The sequence below is a fragment of the Nematostella vectensis genome, chromosome 2, assembly GCF_932526225.1.
Source record: "Nematostella vectensis chromosome 2, jaNemVect1.1, whole genome shotgun sequence".
Lineage (NCBI taxonomy): Eukaryota > Metazoa > Cnidaria > Anthozoa > Actiniaria > Edwardsiidae > Nematostella > Nematostella vectensis.
In genome coordinates this window covers 6,125,553-6,147,575 of record NC_064035.1, presented here as the reverse complement: position 1 = coordinate 6,147,575, position 22,023 = coordinate 6,125,553, and the positions used below count along the sequence as shown (strand labels likewise).

General features: G+C 45.4%; 1 protein-coding gene and 1 long non-coding RNA gene across 3 annotated transcripts; both read left to right on the top strand.

Annotated features, from left to right (window-relative positions):
- Positions 1 to 747: 747 nt before the first annotated feature.
- Positions 748 to 21,988, top strand: LOC116601498 (cyclic nucleotide-binding domain-containing protein 2). The gene is made up of 10 exons (XM_032362350.2): positions 748 to 1,225; positions 3,102 to 3,134; positions 3,310 to 3,510; positions 3,842 to 4,005; positions 5,277 to 5,436; positions 12,826 to 12,977; positions 13,908 to 14,046; positions 15,044 to 15,436; positions 17,411 to 17,879; positions 21,476 to 21,988. Exons 1-10 carry the CDS (start codon positions 980 to 982, stop codon positions 21,787 to 21,789), a joined length of 2,271 nt encoding a protein of 756 aa, XP_032218241.1. The 5' UTR covers positions 748 to 979; the 3' UTR covers positions 21,790 to 21,988.
- On the top strand, positions 18,259 to 20,441 carry LOC116601499. 2 transcript variants are annotated; one of them, XR_004290054.2, is made up of 4 exons: positions 18,259 to 18,465; positions 18,652 to 19,051; positions 19,589 to 19,739; positions 20,178 to 20,441. It is a non-coding gene; the product is annotated as an uncharacterized LOC116601499 (long non-coding RNA). The 2 variants fall into 2 exon arrangements; XR_004290053.2 differs by having other exon boundaries at positions 18,287 to 19,051.
- Positions 21,989 to 22,023: the final 35 nt, after the last annotated feature.

Below are 22,023 nucleotides of genomic sequence, written 5' to 3'. Positions count from 1 at the left end.
TTGGCCACCCTGTGTACGCGCTACCTTGTGCTACATAAGGGGGGGGGGAGGAGGAAATGCTGATGTGAGAAGTATCCCAGTTCTTTTCATTGGGGATTGTAGCCTCCTCCGCAGGCATCGCTTTGCCCAGAAAGCAGCAGAAAAAAAACACAGGCGCTCGGGATTCCTGTGGTGATGCGTCGAGCGGGTCTCTCCTTCCTCTTTTTCCGCTTTTGGCATTGTCCCCTCCCCCCCTTTACAAAGGAATTTGTCGACCACAGGAATCCCGAGTCTTGGTCTCGGTTTCTAACGTTCAGAGCGCCTGCGAAGGAGGCTATGGGGATTGTAGGTGAGAGCCTTTCAGGGGAGACTGGAGAGAGTTTTGCAAGTAAAAATGACTGGGAAAACTCAGAGCTATTTATCTGGGAGTTAATGTAATCTGATCGAAGTTTTCAGGGTTCCATTTTCTTTTGCGAAAAAGGAACGTGCAGTAAGGAAAGGACAGAAATATACAAAAAAAATTAAGGCCTGGTCTTTTTTTTCTTCAAACGTGGGTTATTCTAAATAAAAATAGAGCTTTGCTAAAAAAATTGTTTTCGACATTTCTGTGTGGTAGAATGAGAGTTTGATTATTGTCTGTTTATTTTTCATCCGCATGTGGGCCCAGCCTCCCCATCCCCAGTAACTTTCTTTTTTCAAGGAGGGAGGCACTGGGGACGAGGTTGCATGTGGGTTTTTTCGCGCGTGCTCCTCAAACCTGCTGCGCGCGCTTTATACCGTTGGTGTTTTAGACTCAAATGTGACCTTCCTAAGCATTCAATTTTTGCGCGCTTCGATGCAAAGAAGCTTTACTCGAATGAATCATATACAATGGCGATCAGACAAAACAAGAATAACTAATTCATTGAGCCAAACAATGACACGACAACGTCACCAGGGTATTCACTTAAACACTTATTATAGATTTAACTGTGGATTAAATTTTAAGTGAACGTTCACGATGCTGAGGGTAGCTTCACTATCAAAACACGCTAACACAGATGCCAAACCGGAAAACGAGAAAGCAAGTTTGGACAAGAAGAGAAGAGGGAGGATGGCATCCTTACCGACCAGCTCTTTGTTTGGTTCTCATGGAAGAGACGAAAAAGCATTGAAAAATACCTACACGTCTCAAGCTGTGAAGGAATACAGGCAAAGAAGAGCCTTGCACCATCGACGGCTTAGACACGGTCATGATAAAGACAAGGTAACGCTACCACGTCAGGGAATATTTTAAAAAAACTCGTACATTTAACGGGCTTGATTTTGAGATTATACATGCTGATGCTAACAGAGGCTAGTTTCTTGCCAACCTTAGGCTTAAGGTTTTTTAATACTAATGTTTTCGATCTGCGATAGCTAACTTGCGTTCCTAGCTTTGTGCTTTGGTAGAGGTTTTAGAGTGTATCGAAACCTTAAGACGTATTTCTTAATTTCGATTAATCTGTCATAGCGACAGCCGGGTATTCTACGCCAACTTTATTTAAGCCACTTCACCCTGATTTTTATATCCCTCTCTATTTACTCAATAAGAAAATCAAATCAATCTGTCAAATACTAAGAAACTCTTTAAGATACTTTCTTTATTTTAGTTCGAAGCTAATAATTCAGCCCCAATATCTTTATAGCCTCAGGGCTAGCAAGCAGTGAGGACGCAGTCAGGGGCATCCAAGAGACCTCACGCACTCACGTAGGGTCACGCCTAGGTTGGCGTGCTGTTTAGATTAAAGTCAACAAAGGCATGGTAACAAGAAAGACAATTAAACACCCCATTGGTAATAGCAACGAGAAATAAACTGCTCAATGATATCGAGAACGAGAAATAAGCTGCCTATTGATTCTAAACAGCTTAGCCAAGCCGAAGGAAACCGGCTACACCGAAATAGATTTCTCTGAGTAAAACGGCACAACCGACTTTACTCCAGAACAGATGCCTTTTAACTCTCGATGAATGGTAGTGGTCGCTAAAAGCACTTCTGTAAGCGCCCTCGTGAGCAACAAATGGTTTCATTTAGACTTTTTTTTATTAAAAGTGTGTTGTGTCCAAAAATTTTCTTGACGACTACTAAAGCGAGTGCAGCTAGAAAATAATATCCTTCGCGGTGTCATGCCTAGTGCACACTAGTAATCGGTGAGAATCGGTCAAACGCAAGCGAAACACAAGTCAGAATCGGTCAGACGCAAGCGCAACACAAGTGAGAATCAGTCAGAAACAAGCGCAACACAAGTTAGAATCGGTCAAACGCAAGCTCAATACAAGTGAGAATCGGGCAGACACAAGCGCAACACAAGTTATAATCGGTCAAACACAAGCGCAACACAAGTGAGAATCAGTCAAACACAAGCGCAACACAAGTGAGAATCGGTCAAACAAAAGCTCAATACAAGTAAGAATCGGTCAGACGCAAGCGCAACACAAGTGAGAATCAGTCAGAAACAAGCGCAACACAAGTGAGAATCGGTCAAACACAAGCTCAATACAAGTGAGAATCGGTCAGACGCAAGCTCAATACAAGTTATAATCGGTCAAACACAAGTGAGAATCAGTCAGAAACAAGCGCAACACAAGTGAGAATCAGTCAAACACAAGCTCAATACAAGTGAGAATCAGTCAAACACAAGCGCAACACAAGTGAGAATCGGTCAGACGCAAGCGCAACACAAGTGAGAATCAGTCAAACACAAGCTCAACACAAGTGAGAATCGGTCAGACGCAAGCGCAACACAAGTGAGAATCGGTCAGACGCAAGCTCAATACAAGTGAGAATCGGTCAAACACAAGCGCAACACAAGTGAGAATCGGTCAGACGCAAGCGCAACACAAGTGAGAATCGGTCAGACGCAAGCGCAACACAAGTGAGAATCGGTCAGACGCAAGCGCAACACAAGTGAGAATCGGTCAGACACAAGCTCAAGAGAGCACGAAAATCAAGCAGTTTCGTTTTCTTGCGCTTGCGTTTGCGTGAGAATCGCGAAACGAAGTGTGTTACGCATGCGTCCTATAGTGAGATCCGGGGCCTTAAGATTGTAAACTCGCCCGCTTTATCGTGTATTGATTGGCCCTCTTATTTCCCCCTCCACAGGGCACGACAGATAACGAGCCTGAAAAACTCAAGGTAAATAGAACAAATACATTAGCAACAGAAGGAAAAGGCTTTGCTCTTACATTTTCACAATCCAGTCTTCTCTTTCATGTTCGAGGGCCAATAAAAAAGTATTAAATGTGATCCCGTTGAGTGACGGAAGCTAGAATATTGAAAATTGTAATAATTTTGCGCGTTCTGTGTGCAGCCCCTTGAACAGTTCCGTCGTATTGTCCGTCTGGTGATCGTTCTGAGGCGGGCGTTCACAAACATTGTGTTGTACGCGCGCGAGAAAGGCAACTACGAACAGGTCAACTCCGAGACCACGCTAAGCCTCAAGAGTACTGCGGGCGCCAAGGCTGTGGACAATTTGCTGTTTGATCCGGCTCTTTACAAATGCTCCTATCAGGTAGGGTGCGCTTATGGCCAATCTATTGTTTGATCATCAAGAACTTTAAATATGCTCCAATTAGGTTTGGCGCGCTCGTAGAGAAACCTTTATTTGCAATCCGGATTAATTTGGCGCTTTGCAGATATATTAATATCAGACGAAGTTTGCTTCCTGACTTTAGAGAATCTTTGTTTGATCAGGCACTTCATATTTGCTAGTACTCTCAGAATTGGTGCCAGGTAAGGAATTTAGTATATCCGAGAGCGTGAGTCGGGTACATGAAAAAAAAGCGCCGAGATATAGTGTCATTATTACTAACCAATTGCCACTCATTGATCCTTCTTTTCAGATCACGCTCCCAAACTGGGCACGCTTGCTCACAAGCAAACCTCCGAGCTTGCGCACTGATGCGGAAATCAAAATGCTTGTCAGACTGACGCGACAGTTGAAGGGCTTCCGAAAATACAGTCCCCAAATCCAATTCGCGCTGTGCCGGGCACTCCGATATGACAGGTTTGTAACTTCTTCAAGAAAGAGACCAGTTTGACCGTGTCTATCAACGTGTGAAGAAGAACAGACCGCTTTTTGTGGTCGAAGTGGACGAGTCTCTTACTCCACCTCTTCACACCTGATTTAACTTTAACTTCAAAATGTCTGTCATGTCCGAGTAACGGACAGTAAATAAGATGAAGGACATTTCTTTTCTTTTTTTTTTTATTGAATTGTCGAATTCTTTGACTCACACCCCGTTAGCATTTTTACTCACCGTTCTATATGTGTCCTTTGGTAGTTTGTTTACTTCAGAATTCAATATCTCCCGGCAGGCCATGCGCTTTCACCAACATCAGCATCCGTCTTCACCCAAAATTATTGCTTCACAGCTTTGGAAGCGAAAAAGTACCAAAAGCACATATAAAAGCAATATGCTGATGGTGGGAATAAAAAAAAAACAGGAAAGTGAAAATGAAACATGCTCTTGACCTAGGATCGAACCTGGACATGCCAAATTAAAATCGCCGAAAAAATAGACCATACATCCAGACGTGCGCTGAATCACCGTATGGCAGCTAAAGCTTTACGGCTAAGCTGGAGATTTCGGCCCCAGCACCGCTATCTAGCGAACTGTACAACACAAAGGAACCTGAGGTACCCGCGCATTAATGGGGAGGCAATAACCAGGATCCCAGCCCTGTCTTAGTCGGTTACGCCACGCACAGCTCACTGTGAAGTAGCGTGAAAAATATCGTGGTCTATTCGGGCACCTTTGGGTCCCTCGGGGGATCGTTCAGTCACCATGGTAGTAGTCGCACGTGCGTATGGCCTCTATTGCGTAGAGGACGTCATATATCAGTGAAGAATAAACCACGTTATTTTGGTTTCGTTATAAAAAAAATGTTTTATTCTTAAGTCATCGATGTTTGCTTAAAACCTAGTAGTTATTTCGCTGGTGTATGGCATTTTGCTTTGCAACTATTGACATAGACTCGAGGATGCGACCGCGGTCAGAAAAAAGAAGTTTCTTTTATGTGGCCTATCGAGAGACATAAATAGGTGATGGGTGCTATGTGCAAGCATAGCAGCCTCATCTATACAAAAATAAATTGGTCGACGACAAGGGGTCGGTGCGTCTCTACGCCTGTTCCTAGCAACCCCTATTTCAAGACCGCAAATGGCTTGATATACTTCGTGAATAATGTTCTTTATAATCATACCACTAATGTGTTTAGTGCTTTAATACTGTGATGTATGGCATCTTACCGAGTAACGGTGTGGTTCTCCTTCAGCTTTGCTCGCAGTCGTGTAGTTATTCGGAAGGGGCACGTGGCGCAGAGGTTCTACTTCATCTATAGCGGGAGCGTATGCGTGACGTTTGATGATGACGAGTACAGCGCCTTCGTCAAGCCAACCGAAAACACAGTGCTACACAGGGGGGACTTCTTCGGTGTAAGTCCGCAATACTTGCATCAAGTGAACAATAACAAGTGAACCAAATTACCGCCTTCCCCCCTCTCAAAGAATTCAATGCTTCACCCTTTCACAAATAGTCCAGTGCTACACCCCTCCGACAAATAGTTCAATGCTACACCCCCCCCCCCGATAAAGAGTTCAATCCTACACCAACCCCCCCCCCCGATAAAGAGTTCAATCCTACACCCCCCCCCCCGATAAAGAGTTCAATCCTACACCCCCTTCGACAAATAGTTCAATGCTACACCCCCTCCGACAAATAGTTAAATGCTACACCCCCTCCGACAAATAGTCCAATGCTACACCCCCTCCGACAAATAGTTCAATGCTACACCCCCTCCGACAAATAGTTTAATGCTACACCCCCTCCGACAAATAGTTCAATGCTACACCCCCTCCGACAAATAGTTCAATGCTACACCCCCTTTCGACAAATAGTTTAGTGCTACACCCCCTCCGACAAATAGTTCAATGCTACACCCCCTCCGACAAATAGTTTAGTGCTTCACCCCCTCCGACAAATGGTTTAGTGCTACACTCCCTCCTGGGTTTGGCGGCGCGTTTCGGGCTACAAAACCGCGGAGAATCACAAAGCCGTTTGGGCCTAGTGAAGGAGGTTAATAAATTTCTGGAATACACATTTGAAAGCGAGGATGGTGCTACATTACTGGAAGAAATTAAAGGACAAATAAACGCTGAAAAGCTGTCCACTAGTAAAATCAATTTGGGAACTGTGTCCGCAATTAATACAGGGCCGAATAATCCTAATCAATCGAAGCTTGATACGCCCAATCAACCAACATTTGATATGGTGCAGAAACCAAAAGCGTTATTTCATCGCGAGTTTAAAATTGTGGCTAGATCGGCGAAAACGGACAAAAGGACAAAATAACTTTCAGTAATTTAGCTCGCCAAATCGAAAGTGGACTTGCTAAAGGATATTCTGAACACGAAATTATCGAAGCGGTAATAAAGGCAATGACCCCGGGGATGTCTCTCCGCAGCTACCTGGAAAGTAAAACTGATTTGACTTTGGCCCAACTCAGGCAGATACTCCGCTCTCATTTTCACGAGCGCAGCGCAATCAAACTGCATCAGCAACTAGCCACTTTAGCTCAGCGACAAAATGAGGACGCGCAAAACTTTCTTGTGCGCGCTCTCGAACTTCGCCAACGGCTACTGTTCAGTTCGGCCGCTGCAGATAGCCCGGTCCGATACGACCCTCATCTAGTACAAAACCCGTTCTTGCATTCGTTAGAAACTGGACTTCGAGACGACACGATTAGGATGAAATTGCGTCCTTTTCTCAAAGACACGAACACCACTGACGAAACCCTGCTGCAAGAAATGAGTATTGCCATGACGACAGAGAAAGACAGACAAAGCAAACTAGTCCCTCGTCAGAAAATTGCGGCGAACGAAATCAATCACAGCCCTCCTGTTCAAAAAGTGAAGACACCAGGGCGAAGGGGCGTGACGATAGCGTATGGGCAGCGGTCAATGCTCTTAGAGCCGAGTTAGCTGCCATGAAAGAACAACGCGTGGAAAATCAGAAACTGGAACGGAAGCGGGACGGACGGGGAAACGACTTCAAATCAGCGACAGAGGGAGAAATCCAGTTGATGTCAGCGGTCCGTGCCCTGCAGGCAGAGGTTTCAACAATAAAGGACCAGTTTAAAGGGGAAAGTCAAAAGAACGAGGAGAGGAACGTCGAGCAAGTCCGTAGACCAAGAGGATGCATGAAGTGCCGCGAAGAGGGAAACGGCCTGTCCTGCGACCATTGCTGGAAGTGTGGAAGTGGAGAACATTTTGCACGAGGATGCCGAAGACCGATGCTGGAAAACGGGAGAAGGCTACCGTCGAGGGACAGACAGTAGGCGGACGAGATCCAGCTTCCCGCAGATTGGCAAATATTTCTGAAGTAGACACCAATGTACCAGTCAAAGAAGATGATGTATGGTTTGAGAGCCATTTAACACCTAAACAGAGAGACACTGTAGCGCGATTAGTGGGCAGTAAGTGCGAGATTGAGTGTCTGATAAATGGCAAAGCGTCAAAAGCTCTGTGGGACACATGCGCCCAGATCTGTCTTTTATCTCGTGAGTGGATCGACAAGAACTTACCCGATCTCGTGGTCAAGGATATCACGTCGCTGCTAGAAGGTGGATCCCCTTTAGAGCTAATAGCAGCGAATGGTGGCAAGATCGGTTACGAAGGATATGTCGAAGTCTGTTTCTCGCTACTAAAGCCGCTGAAGACCGAAATAACGGTCCCCATGTTAGTCACGCCGAATAATCTAAACCAACCCATTATAGGATACAATGTGATCGAGCTGGTTGTACAGGAAAACAAAAAGAAAGATCTGTTGCAATCGATGGTTCCTTCGTTTTCTGTAGTTGATACTCGTAAAGTGCAGGCATTGGTTAATTTGAAGGAAACTGTGTCCGTAGAAAGTGCATTAAGAGTGCGAACGAAGAAGAAGAGTGTACGCATTTCAGGAGGAGAGTCGGTCTGCTTGACGTGCCGAGTAGACACGGGGCCAATCCACCCAGCACTCCTGCATTTTTTCAGCCAATCAGCGACAACCCCGCATGGCCAGCCGACCTTCAGCTTCAAGAACAACTCGTCAATCTGAAACCAGGAAAATCACATGCTATACCAATTCTAGTCCACAATCAGTCTAAGCGTAATATCACTATCTTTGGCAGGACGACTCTCGGGACTCTCGAATTTGTGCGCTCAGTGACCCCCATTGAACTAGAACGACCAGGACAGTCAGTTCAAGTGAGTTGGTGTGAGACTGAAAGGGGAAGATATAATAACCCTGATGATCACTTGGGTGTAGTTCCTGACGTTAAAATTGGGTCAGAGCTGACTGGGACACAGAGAGAAGTTGTCGAAAGGCGACGATGATTTTGAAATGGAAATTAAACTTTCGCACAGCACTCCAGTACAGAAAACATACACCGCTGTTCCAAGACCGCTTTTTCCTGAAGTAAAGGCTTACATAGAAGACCTCCTAAACAGAGGCTGGATAACCAAGTCATCATCATCTTATTCGTCACCAATTGTTTGTATTCGAAAAAAAGATGGCACCCTGAGGCTGTGCTGCCATTACCGCGAATTGTACAAAAAGTGCGCAGCTGACAGACATCCCATTCCTAGAGTTCAAGAGATGCTCGACAATTTTGGTGGCAACAAATGGTTTTCAGTTTTGGATCAAGGCAAGGCATATCACCAAAGCCGCCTCAAAGAGAGTAGTCAACACCTAACAGCCTTTGTTACTTCATGGGGACTTTTTGAGTGGAAACGCATCCCATTCGGACTCCGGACAGCGCCGTCCTGTTATCAACGCTTTATGGAGGGAGCCTTAGAAGGTCTGCGTGACGACATTTGCGTCCCATACCTCGATGGCGTAATAGTGTACAGCAAGACGTTTGAAGAACATGTGACTAATCTCCGCCGAGTTCTCCAACAACTTCGCGAGAAAGGGGTAAAGCTAAAACGGAAGAAATGTCACGTATTTCAGAAAGAAGTGAGTTACCTTGGAAGATTGGTGTCGGCAGATGGATACAGAGTCGATCCGAGTGGTATCAAGGCTGTGACTGACCTGAAGACGGCCAAGCCCCAGACAGTGAAAGAAGTCAGGAGAATTGTTGGACTCCTGGGTTACTATCGCCGTTACATTCAGGATTTCGCAAGGATAGCCAAACCTTTGTACGACCTGCTGAGTACACCACCAGATCTGAAGGGAGCAGAGGGGAGCAGGGACACACGAACGAAAGGCAAGAGATAGCAATTGCGACCTTCTCATCCAGTTGTATGGACGACACGTCACCAATCTGCGATGGAGACCCTAATCGATCGCGTGACACGGCCACCAGTGATGGCGTATCCTCAATATGACAAGCCATTCGTTCTGCATACGGATGCATCGGAAGATGGGCTGGGTGCTGTTCTGTACCAAGAACAAGATGGAAAGCTTCGGGTAATATGCATCGTGCACGCTAACACCAGCAGAACGCAACTATCACCTTCATTCGGGAAAGCTTGAGTTCCTGGCTCTCAAGTGGGCGATAACCGAACATTTCCATGACTACCTGTATTACGCACCATCATTTACAGTGTATACGGACAACAACCCGCTGACATATGTTCTGACAAAGGCAAGACTTAACTCAACTGGGACCGTTAAGTAGCCGAGCTAGCAGATTACAACTTTGCCGTCAAATACCGTCCAGGGAAAAGAAACATCGATGCAGATAGCTTGTCGCGCCTTAAAGACATCCGACTGTTCATGGAAAATTGCACCGAGACGGCCACAAAAGAAGCTATCGACAGTATGCTAGTTGCTGCCCAAGCCCAACACCGTGGAGACGTGGTTCAGTTCAATTCATTAACTGTCGATGAACAACTGGTCAGAGAAAGTTCCGATTTGGAGAAAACCGAGAATCCCAGAAAACCCAGCATCCACTGACCACTGACCACGGCCGAGCTACAAGAAGCGCAGTGCAAAGATAGAGTGATCGGAAGGGTGCTAGAATTTTGGAAACGGGGGGAGCGTCCGAGCCTAGAAGAGAAGAAGAAAGAATCACGAGAAGTGCAGCTATTGCTGAACGACTGGAAGAAGCTGGAATTGGGAGAAGACCAGCTCCTCAGAAGAGTAAGTGGCGAAAACAAGCAGTTACTTCTCCCTCAGATATACCAGCGTCTCGTTCTGAAAGAGCTACATGACGAAATGGGCCACTTAGGTGCCGATCGCGTTGTCGCCCTAGCTAGGGAGCTTTTCTTCTGGCCGTACATGCAGCGCAATATCGAACATACGTCACCAAAGTGTGTTCTCGCCGGAAAAGCCGGATGCCTACTCTGAAGACACGTGCACCTATGCAAAATATGCCTGCAAGTTCACCGTTTGAAAGAATATCCATTGACTTCCTTCATCTCGAGGCAAGCACCGGAGGCTATAAATACATCCTGGTGATAGTAGACCACTTCACCCGCTACGCCCAAGCTTACGCAACAACAAATAAAGCAGCTAAGACCGTCGCCAAGCATCTATATAATGATTTTGTCCTCCGCTTCGGGTTCCCATTTTCATTTCATCACGACCAGGGAAAGGAATTTGAGAATGAGCTCTTGAAGGAACTTGAGAAGCTCTGCGGAGTCCGCCACTCACGGACAACTCCTTACCACCCTGAAGGGAATGGACAAGTGGAGCGATTTAACAGGACACTGCTCGCGATGCTGAGTCCGCCACTCACGGACAACTCCTTACCACCCTCAAGGGAATGGACAAGTGGAGCGGTTTAACAGGACACTGCTCGCGATGCTGAGTCCGCCACTCACGGACAACTCCTTACCACTTTCAAGGGAATGGACAAGTGGAGCGGTTTAACAGGACACTGCTCGCGATGCTGAGTACGCCACTCACGGACAACTCCTTACCACCCTGAAGGGAATGGAAAAGTGGAGCGGTTTAACAGGACACTGCTCGCGATGCTGAGGACGCTCCCTAAGAAGTTTAAGTCCCGATGGAAGGATCATCTCAACAAGATGGTATTTGCATACAATTGCACAAGGCACGACTCCACCGGATATGCACCATGATTCTTCTCTTTGGGCGGACACCGCGTATACCTATTGATATAATATTCGGGAACGCCAATGTAAAAAGCCGAGACGCGGGAACAAATCAACATCATTACGTCCAACAGTGGAGAAAGGCTATGTCCTTGGCCCATGAAATAGCAGGACAGCGAGCGACCGTTGCCGATACAATCAGAAGGTACGTGGAATAGAGCTTGAGCCTGGCGCCAGAGTCCTAGTACGCAATTTATCAAAGAGAGGCGGGCCCGGTAAGCTGAGGAATTACTGGGAAGAGAACGTCCATGTAATACTAAAGCAACACAAGGATTTGCCAGTGTACGACGTAAAGGCCGAAAACGGAGATGGCAGAGAAAGAACGCTCCACCGAAATTTGTTACTGCCATGTGACTACCTGCCGGTAGAAGGTGCTCCTTCTTTGAAGAAGACCAAAAGAATCAAGCAGCGACGACCTCCCACCCGACAGATTCGGCCAGACTCCAGCAGCGAAGATGAGTTCTGCGCCTGGGAAGGTCAAGAGGATAAACCTGGCGAGAGAAACAGTAGTCTACTGGAAGACCATCCAGCAGAACGACACGGCCAAACGCCAAACGATGTTAGAGCAAAGTCACCATTCGACAGCAGAGGGTAATACCCCTGAAGCTCAGCATTCAGAAGAAGACCACCGAGATGACCAGGAGACACCGGCAGACCCAGATGATGCTCATATCGAGGCAGTGCCGCGGCGTTCCGCGAGGGAAGTGCGGCCATCAATTCGGTACGGATTCACAACTCCAAGAGAACAGGTATACTGTCAAAGCGCAGTTCAGCAGCAGCCATTTGATCCTCACTGGAACCCTTCACCACTACACCAACCGCAGTACGTGTATCAACCACCTTGGCAGTTCCACCAGCATTCACGACCTATGGCTGTACCGATACCATACTATTTGTACCAAGCGCCAATCCAGTACTGGAAATACTATGATTATGAACTCTATGAACTTAATATACGATATTTACTTTTAATATAAAAAAAACAAAAGGACTGTGGATCGAAAACGATCAGGTACACATGGGCATTATCATCACACCCAGGAGCAATATAATAGTATCAAGTTCTAGTTATGTCTAGGTAGCGGGCCTGATCAACCTGTCTACGGTAAAGAATAATAATTGTAAATTGCTCGAAAAAAAAATATTTCAGACATCACATAAAAAAATATATATAATGTACGAGACGACATTATCGAAAGAGGGGGAGAGTGTCAGGCCCTCGAGTAATAACTATTGTTGTTTAAAGATTAACTAGAAAAACCGCGTTTAATTTGAGGAAGAGACAAGAGAAGCTTACGAGTAAAGTCCTAGTTTTTGGGAACCGTTTTGTTGTTCGAAGTCACTAGACAAGTGTTACAAGTGCTACACCCCCTTCGACAAATAGTTCAATGTCCCCCCCCCCCCCCAACAAAGAATTGTGCTGCACAGGGGTCCAATGGAGTATTGGATTTTATTAGAAAACAATAACCTCTTTTTAGAAGAAATGGCATAAAATTAGTTAAAATTCAGCAATCCATCACATTGGGCCCATATTAGACTTCGGTTAAACCAGGAAATATACATAGTCGTGACATGTATATGGTTACGGGTTCGCTCATATAGGTTACCTTTAAATGGGATATCCAGATTTTTAAAAAGGACCTCTGGCTATTTACTACAGTGCTTTCATAGGATGGAGAAATGTGACTTTGTGTCTCATGGAGCTTATTTGTTGTTGGTTTCTAGGAGCTTGCGTTTCTAAGAAACATCCCACGATCAGCAACCATAGTGTGTCTTGAACCCACCGAGCTTTTATCGATTGATAAGGTGGATTTCTTCACTGCTAAGATCGACAAGAGCTTCAAAAGAGACATGGAGAGGAGAGTGGACTTCCTCAGGTAAGAACCACACATTTTGCTCTCCCCTTTGTGTCACGCAATACGAACATGAGCTCTTTCCTTGTGTCACGCAATACGAACATGAGCTCTCTCCTTTGCGTCACGCAATATAAGATAGAGCTACCCCCTTGCATCACGCAATATGAGCATGAGCTAAACCCTGTGTGTCACGCATTACAAGCGTGCGCTCTCTCCTTTGTGTCACGCATTACGAGCGCTCTCTCCTTTGTGTCACGCATTACGAGCGTGCGCTCTCTCCTTTGTGTCACGCATTACGAGCGTGCGCTCTCTCCTTTGTGTCACGCATTACGAGCGTGCGCTCTCTCCTTTGTGTCACGCCTTACGAGCATGGCTCTCCCCTTTGTGTTAGGCCAAGCTTCAATGTTTCCTCAGTAGAAAGTGTAGGGGCACGCGCTCATATATTTATTATCACATCGTAAACAAACTCTTCCCTCGCACTGGCACGCGTCCATATGCCTTACTGATTACCAATTTGTCACGCAATCGTCACCCCTTGTTCTTATCGCGTTTCGCTTGATGGGTATTTGCGCTACTAATTACCCCATGTCCCACAGTAACCACCCCTTGTTCTTATCGCGTTTCGCTTGATGGGTATTTGCGCTACTAATTACCCCATGTCCCACAGTAACCACCCCTTGTTCTTATCGCGTTTCGCTTGATGGGTATTTGCGCTACTAATTACCCCATGTCCCACAGTAACCACCCCTTGTTCTTATCGCGTTTCGCTTGATGGGTATTTGCGCTACTAATTACTCCATGTCCCACAGTAACCACCCCTTGTTCTTATCGCGTTTCGCTTGATGGGTATTTGCGCTACTAATTACCCCATGTCCCACAGTAACCACCCCTTGTTCTTATCGCGTTTCGCTTGATGGGTATTTGCGCTACTAATTACCCCATGTCCCACAGTAACCACCCCTTGTTCTCGTCGTGGCCCATCCCTGTGGTGCGTGAGCTTGCCGAAGTGAGCCGTATTCACGAGTATTGCACGGAGGAGGTTATTGTCCGAGACTCCACTAATTCCAGCTGGCTTGTCATGGTTATCAAGGTAACGGCGATACAAGCTATCAACATTCTAGCCACGACATCGTTATTGTGTCGTATTTTGAGCATGACCCTGTAGCTTGTGGTGGCACCGTGAGTGGGCTGGTGTCGCGAGTGTGATCGTGTCGTGAAAGTGATTATATAAGATTCGACACGAACATGATTACAGTCACGACACAACACCATACTGGCGACACGGCCACACTCACGACACCAGCACACTCACGGTGCTACCACACAACACTACAGATCACACTCACCACACGACACTACACGATCACACTCACGACACGATCACACTCACGACACCACCCCACCAGCACATTCACGGTGCGACCACACAACACTACAGATTACACTCACGACACGACACTACACGATCACACTCACGACACGATCACACTCACGACACCAGCACACACATTACACTACCACACTCATGTTGCGACCACACAACACTACAATATCACACTCACAACACGACACTACACGATCACACTCATGACACGATCACACTCACGACACCAGCACACATATTACACTACCACACTCACGGTGCGACCACACAACACTACAAGATCACACTCACGACACGACACTACACGATCACACTCACGACACGATCACACTCATGACACGAGCACACTCATGGTGCGACCACACTGCACTACACGCATCACGCTCACGACAAGACACTACACGATCACACTCACGACACGATCACACTCACGACACGATCACACTCATGACACGAGCACACTCACGACACGAGCAACACTCGTGACACTACCACACTCATGGTGCGACCACACTGCACTACACGCATCACGCTCACGGCACGACACTACACGATCACACTCACAGCACGATCACACTCACAAACCGACACGATCTCACTCATGACACGACACGGTCACACTTCCGAAACGATCACGTGCACGGCATGGGTACACTCGATCACATAAAAGCCACTCGATTCTGTATTTTTGCGTGCCTTGCAGGGTGAATGCGATATTGTTAGACTGGTGGATCTTAGCAGTTGCTCCGAATATGTCTCTCACTGCAGCAAGCACCAGCCCATCGGAGAATCCGACCCAAGGCAGGCCACGCCCTTGCACGCCCCAACTCCCCGCTTAGACATGTCTAGAAGCGGTATCGGACAATCGCGGTCCGAGATGGGCCTCCACACAAGCAAACAACCACAGAAACAAACCAAAACAAGGACTAAATCAGCCGTGAAGTTTATGGGCGAGACACATAAGGCGCCCGTGATAAAGGGGTCAGTGATTACCCCAGGAAGGGCCCACGTGACGCATACCGGAAGTGACGTAGATCAAGGTTTAGGGGTCGGTGTGTTTATGGTCCTTGACAGACTTAGGACGGGATCGTGCTTTGTAAGTACTGCTGTGTATGTCTTTTAAGACTCTTTAAAAAGAGTCCTAGTCAGACTCGGCTTTGTTATTGTCCTTATTCAATATTGATAGACAAATTACGCAAAGAAATCTTGAAAAAACAAAATTCTATAATTTGTTTTCAATCGAAAATATTGAAAAGCTTTCCCGAAACAGCCAATAAAAAATTGTTATATGTAAAAATAATACACTGGTACGATTTGAATCAAGCTTATTGGGAAAGATATGTAGAGTACATGTTTATTTGAATAATTTCAGACTAGCATTGTAATAATGTTCTATTGGGATCCGCATTCTAATCTCGTACATGCGATAATGTAGAAGCTATCAGAAGATTTCACCACACTGGATTGGTGCACCACAGACGAAGAACGAGATTACAATAGAACAATCAGATATCTAGCCAATCCCGTGAGGCCTTACGAGCGGGCTTCTAATACTTTTGGGTCCATTCCTAGTTTTGACAAAGCACACACTATTTTCTCGCACTGCAATCACTCGAAACATATCATGATGGCTATTCATAAACCGGATTTTATAAGAGCTTTCAAGGTATCGATCTCTCTTCCTTGGTTCTTTTAAATCGTTCTTGTAATGTCAAAACCCTTTCAGCTTTTCGGGAACCATCTGCATAACTCAGGAGTAAACAATGCTAAAAGCGCAATAAAAGAACGATACGACATCAACGAGGGTTCGCACACCGTGAAAGAACCCCCAATCTGTCACCATCTGACGCACATCATCCTCGGGCATCTTCTCTTTGTCGACCGTATCTTCAGCGATAATGGGCGTCACGTATTTCGGAATCAGGGACAGGAACGAGTACGGAGCGTTGAACAGCAGGCTCCCGGCGACGATGATGTAAGGGAGGCCCTAACCTGCGAGCCGGCTCTCCAGTGGGTTAGTTCGGAAATTTCGGGGTTTCGGGATTCCTGTGGCGAGAAAAAAAGCGCCACAGGAATCCCGAAACCCCGAAAACCGAAATTTCCGAATTAACCCACTGGGGAGCCGGCTCGCAGGTTAGGGAGGCCCTTGATGGGATCGATAAAGTAACAAGCGATGCCGCAGATTATCGTATTATAGGACCATGAAACGCTTTGCTCTGTTGAAGCTCTCGAGCCATTTGCTTGTGAAGGGACTTCGTGTTTTTGAGTTGCAAACGAGCTGGCTGATGTAGATTCGAATACCTGGTTTGCGTCCATGACTGATGAGAGAAATTCTGGGGTCTTTTTAGGAAGTGGTGTCCTCCCAAACTGTCGCGTCCCCCAAGGATCATACGTCTCATTATCGTTAACATTCGATTAGTATAGTTCTGTTTTGTGATTGGGATAAAGCGACGATTGTTGACATTTTGAAATGAAATGTCATTGAGATGATAATTCTGCGTCATTGCTGACAGATTTTCCGTTACACCTGTAGTTACTTTAGCGGTTTTAGAGGCTCAAACGTTTTCCTGTTACTGACCTAGCCTGAGTATTAGAGGATTTTATTTTTGATAAGGTATATACTTCATAAGGAACGTTAAAAGGGCCTGACACTGACTATTAAACTTAAAGCATCCACGTCCTCGCTAGAGCGTAAATCTTGAATTTTTAAGTCGTGGTTTGGAAGAGAACGGTTTGAAATCTATCGGGTCTGTAAAGCATAAAAGCATGCTACAATAAAGAAAAAAGCTAAAGAGCACCCCGAAGATTTGGGCATCGAGGGTGGAACTCTCAAAAGATTTTTTCAAAAATCACCATTTTAGTAGTATACTAAAAACATGGTCGAACGTGGGGTGCAATTCTCGAGTCATTTATTGGCTAAACTTTCTTTGAATTAATTTTTTTTAAATACCGTAGTCACAAAAGAGTACGCCATTCATTGTACTATAATGACATTGATTATGTGATTATTCATGTCCGCCTTAAGCATGTTTACCCCATTCAAACCAAGTGACACTCATGTCTTCTGCAGGGTGGGTGGTCTGTGATTCAACAAGAGGAGCTCAAGAACCGCCGCAACAGATTATACTCCGCCAAACAGAGGCGCGTCACTCTACTCAGCAGAGGCTGTGAGGTGGTTAAAGTGTCCAAGGAAGGTTTTATAAAGTACGCAGACGCCGAGACGTACAAGACACTGCGTCAGATGGCACGTGACTACCCCAGCGACAACAAGCTCTGCCACACATACCTCAAACACAGCGACTGGCGGACGTACAGGGAAGGACTTGTAGAGAATTTAGTACTAGGAAAGATGTCACGGCAGGATGCCGCCAAGGGGGTATGGAGGACGTTTAACACGTGCGTCTCACCCGTACCACCACCTCTCTGCTCGCTGAAGCCATGGCACCCGGCCCAGGCTGCCTGGGGGCGCGGTCAACGCCGCACAGCGATGACGTCACGAATGATGTCATCAAGAATAGAGGAGTCGCTTGTCGTCGAAGGTGAGATATGATATTATAAAAGTGTAATTCGAAGACTTGCTTTTGAAAGCAGTAAGATTGTTTTACTGCTGAACAGAAACGGGGACAATTTGGACTGGTTGAAAGTAAACATTTATTAGTTAACGGCAGTGTTTAACTAAAAAAGTTTTGACACCGTTCTGTACAATTTGTAAAATTCGATTATATTGCCGAATGCGTGAAAAAATACTCATCTCCTATGTTCAATAAAATGAAAAGCCTGCGTGCGGTGTAGGAGAGTATAACAATGAGTGACTTTTATCTTGTTATAACGCATACAGTAAGCACGCGGTAAGAAGCTTCTAGCCGGAAATCGAAAGCGAAATCGACATCTCTGTCAAAGCTGTTCCAAATTTTAAATCACGCCCAACCAATATTTCTTATCCTTTGTTGATAAGAAAGTGGAGAGTAGAGGTTGTGCTTTGAATTGTCAACCCTGGGTTAAGGCCGCTGATAACGCCTGTTGGCGGCAAAAGCACGATGATGATTGTGCGAAATCTGCTTTTGCTGATAGTCACCAACGCAATGCCAAGCGCCGCGGTTACCTTAAATAACAGTTATCTGTCGGGTAATATTCTATATCCATCCTACACAATCAAAGCATCTTTTAATTACGAAGCGTGTGCGTAAAGCTGTGCGGGCCGTTGCGGGGATCGTCCTTTCCCGCAGCAATGAAAGCGTTAGGAACGGGTAGAAGGCGCACTCTGTCATGTTATCGCGGTACTATTAACCATTTTTTGTGTTTGTTGTGTAGGAGAGGGAAGTTACTGGTTATCTTTGGGTTATTAATGGATATATACTGCCTCGGGCTTCTTAACTGATCAGACTTTGAGTTATCTTTCGCGTCTTTTCTTGTCTGAGTGAAGGAATAACAGGAAATACGACAAGGGATTTTCCTATAAAGTATACACACGTTTTTCTCTCGGCGATAGTAACAGCGGCTCTGCGGTACATAAAGCTTCTGGTTAGCCAACTTCAGCTCAAAAACGCTTGAAAGAGACCAAGTCAAGAATACTTCTCTGAGATAAGGCAGAAATCGGTAGAAACGAAAGGAAATGTTTTTTAAACAAACTCGGCTGTTTGCCCTGCTTGTGGTGGTGGTGGCTCTTTTGATGGCTAATCAGAGCTATGGCCAATCTAAACCTCGGGTGAAGGTGCGTATAATCTACATATATATGTGATATGTTCTTGTGGAAAATGGTTTATCCAGTTATAATGAACGAAGTCACGTAATAATAAACAATATTTTCTTAATTTGTAGAAGACCTTACATATATAAGCGAGGGTTTATTAGAGGGGATAGCCAAGGCCCCCCTTTCTCTGCATACTTTATCTACCCTTTTCACATACATTTACTGCATTTACTTAGTAGAATTTGCCAAACAAAACGCCCTTGAGAAGATCGGATCGCACTAGGTTGTCGGATTGCACTGGGTTTTCTCTAGTTTGCTGGAACCGTTGTTCTCGTGATATTCTTATACATATAAGATATATATATATAGCATGTATCCTTATTCACCGAGTACACAGGCCGTACTGGGGTCAATGCATGGATGTATGGGAAAACGCTAGACTCCATAAAGTACTGCCATAACATTTATTATACATTGATTTGAGAAAAGTTCGTTCTAATCCATGTGGGTACAATGTTACAAATTCCCTAAAAAGCTTGCCCCCACCCTTTGCTTCAGATTGGCTCGTGGTCACAGGTCACTAAGTCCCATCGCATCAATAACAAGCAAGGAGTGTATTCTGGCCTGAAGTGCTGCGTCATGCGCTCGTACCCATGCCTCCGCGACGTGGACTGCTGCACTGGGAACTGTCAGCACACGGACAAAATAGGTACGGTCTTCCTGTGGTATTTTATTAACATTCAAGGATAAGTGGCGATGTACATGTTCTATTGTCTTTATTTAGGATATCTGAAAAACAAGTCCTATTGTTCGATTGAAAATTGAACAAAAGCTAAAAACACTAGATTTCTTCTTTTTCTGCTTGAATTGAGTACAGTATTTAGTGTTTTCTCGAACTCCAATGTGATACCCTGCAAAAGCTGCAAAAGAAAGTAAAAAAAGAAAAAAGGCTCTTTACCATATTTCGTAAATGAGTGAAATGAGCGGGATGTGTCGAGGCTTTTCGACAACAAAAAGCCCGCTGAAACCATCCAACACAACCAGTGATTGTAACTTTTAATAATATATGTATGCTCAAGCAAAAGAAAAATTAATGATGATGATAAATCCTCGTCTACGTAGATTACAATATCACTTCTATTTCCAGGATTTAAACGCTGTTCGTGAAGTAAGATGGCAGTTTGCTGCGCAAGTCGCCACAGGGATACCGAGAAGAGTTCGGGATTGAGCCGCCAATCACTGACGTCTTTTAGAAACAAAGCTGCCGTCGCGAGTTATTGTTTTTGTTGCAAGCGCGTTATCGCTAGGCTGTATAACCCACGAACGTGGGAGGGAGGACCCAGACAGTTGAAGGATTTGAATACATGATGTAAAGACATAGATGATAAATAAAACCGAAAATAACAAACAACTTGGAGAGCTAAAAAAGGGCTTTTAGGTCATAATTTTGTCTATGAGTTTTGTCTTGATTCCCCCTCACTTTTAGGTGCGTCATAACCACGTTAGAACATCAGAATTGTTAACATTAAGCCTGCATGCACATGCATGTTTACTCCAGAAATAAACCAAACAAAAGAAATACACATAATTCTATTCCTTTCTCACTGAGCCTCACTCGTGTATCTAGATCACCGGAATATGAAATTAATATAATTATATTGTTCTCATCACAAAATTAAATTAAATATTAAATAAAGCATTTATATAGCGCTTATGCAAACTATGTTCTAAGCGCTTCACATTTAAAATCCTATTGTGTATTAAGAACGTCAATTCCTGGAGAATTGAGGAACACAAGCTTCAAGTAAGATCACATACGTTCAACAAGTCAAATTCAGGGCCGAGAAACAGAAAGATACTATCCATTTCTCGACCGGGAATCGAACCGGTTTCAGCAGAGGTGAGAGGTCCCATACGCTGACGCGCTAACACACTGGGCCACCTGTGGTGAGAAGCCCCATACGCTGACGCGCTAACACACTGGGCCACCTGTGTTGAGAGGCCCCATACGCTGACGCGCTAACACACTGGGCCACCTGTGGTGGGAGGCCACATACGATGACGTGCTAACACACTGGGCCACCTGTGGTGGGAGGCCACATACGATGACGCCCTAACACACTGGGCCACCCGTGATTCCGAGCAGCCCTTAAAACAATGTGTTTTTAAGTTCCCCCAGCTGAAGGGCGCTAGACTGGAACATCCCAAAAATAAACGATGAAACAAAATTATTAGCTTTAGGTTTTTATATATATATTTTCAATCCCGTTTTCCAAGCCGCTTTTTTTCCCAAAACCTGGTCTCGTCTGGAATCTAAAAACCCATCCCCGGGTATCCAAATCACGTTTTGGCCTGGTGAATCCCGGTTCCCGTTTTACCCCTTTGTCCATGATTTTGTAGGGAAAAAACAATGACATTTAATGTTTTCTATTTATCTTTACGCAGACACTCACCTAACGCCACAGTCATTGACGGGTAAAACCAGTCCCTGTTCAACCCCACCCCAGCGGGCTAGCTCCAGGGCCACGCCCATTGAAGGTAATCATCCCAGCAGACCTCCATCGACAGCGCCACGATTCCCTCCGCCCAGGAACGTCCTACCTCAGGCTCACAACGAACTGGTGCTCGCCCAGGGGTCCCATAGAGCGCTGGTGCTGACACAAGGGGGCGCAAGAATCAATGAGGTGCAGAGAGAAGTAGAGAAGAGGATTGTGGGTATGCAACATCCGGCTACCTGCGATTCGGTGTGCGTCGGGTAAAGGCGCATTCATCGAGCTGTGTCTCGATATTAAAAGGAGATGCTTTATCGTCAATAAATATATTTGTTTACCATCTTTGAAATTTGCAATTCAAAACATTGTTGGTGGAATTGCAATTCGTGGGATTCAATTCGTATTGCAATTCGAGTTAACAGAATTTATATCATTGTAAAATAACAAAGAATCGAACCTTATTGTATTTATGATGACTGAAGTTTTAGTATGACCTTTGAC

Bases quoted from the DNA above. Each gene is read 5' to 3' on its own strand.
- LOC116601498 (XM_032362350.2), top strand. From the start codon at position 980: ATGCTGAGGGTAGCTTCACTATCAAAACACGCTAACACAGATGCCAAA. The intron at 3,135-3,309 runs GTAAATAGAACA...TTCTGTGTGCAG, and splicing joins ACGAGCCTGAAAAACTCAAG to CCCCTTGAACAGTTCCGTCG. The intron at 12,978-13,907 runs GTAAGAACCACA...CATGTCCCACAG, and splicing joins AGGAGAGTGGACTTCCTCAG to TAACCACCCCTTGTTCTCGT.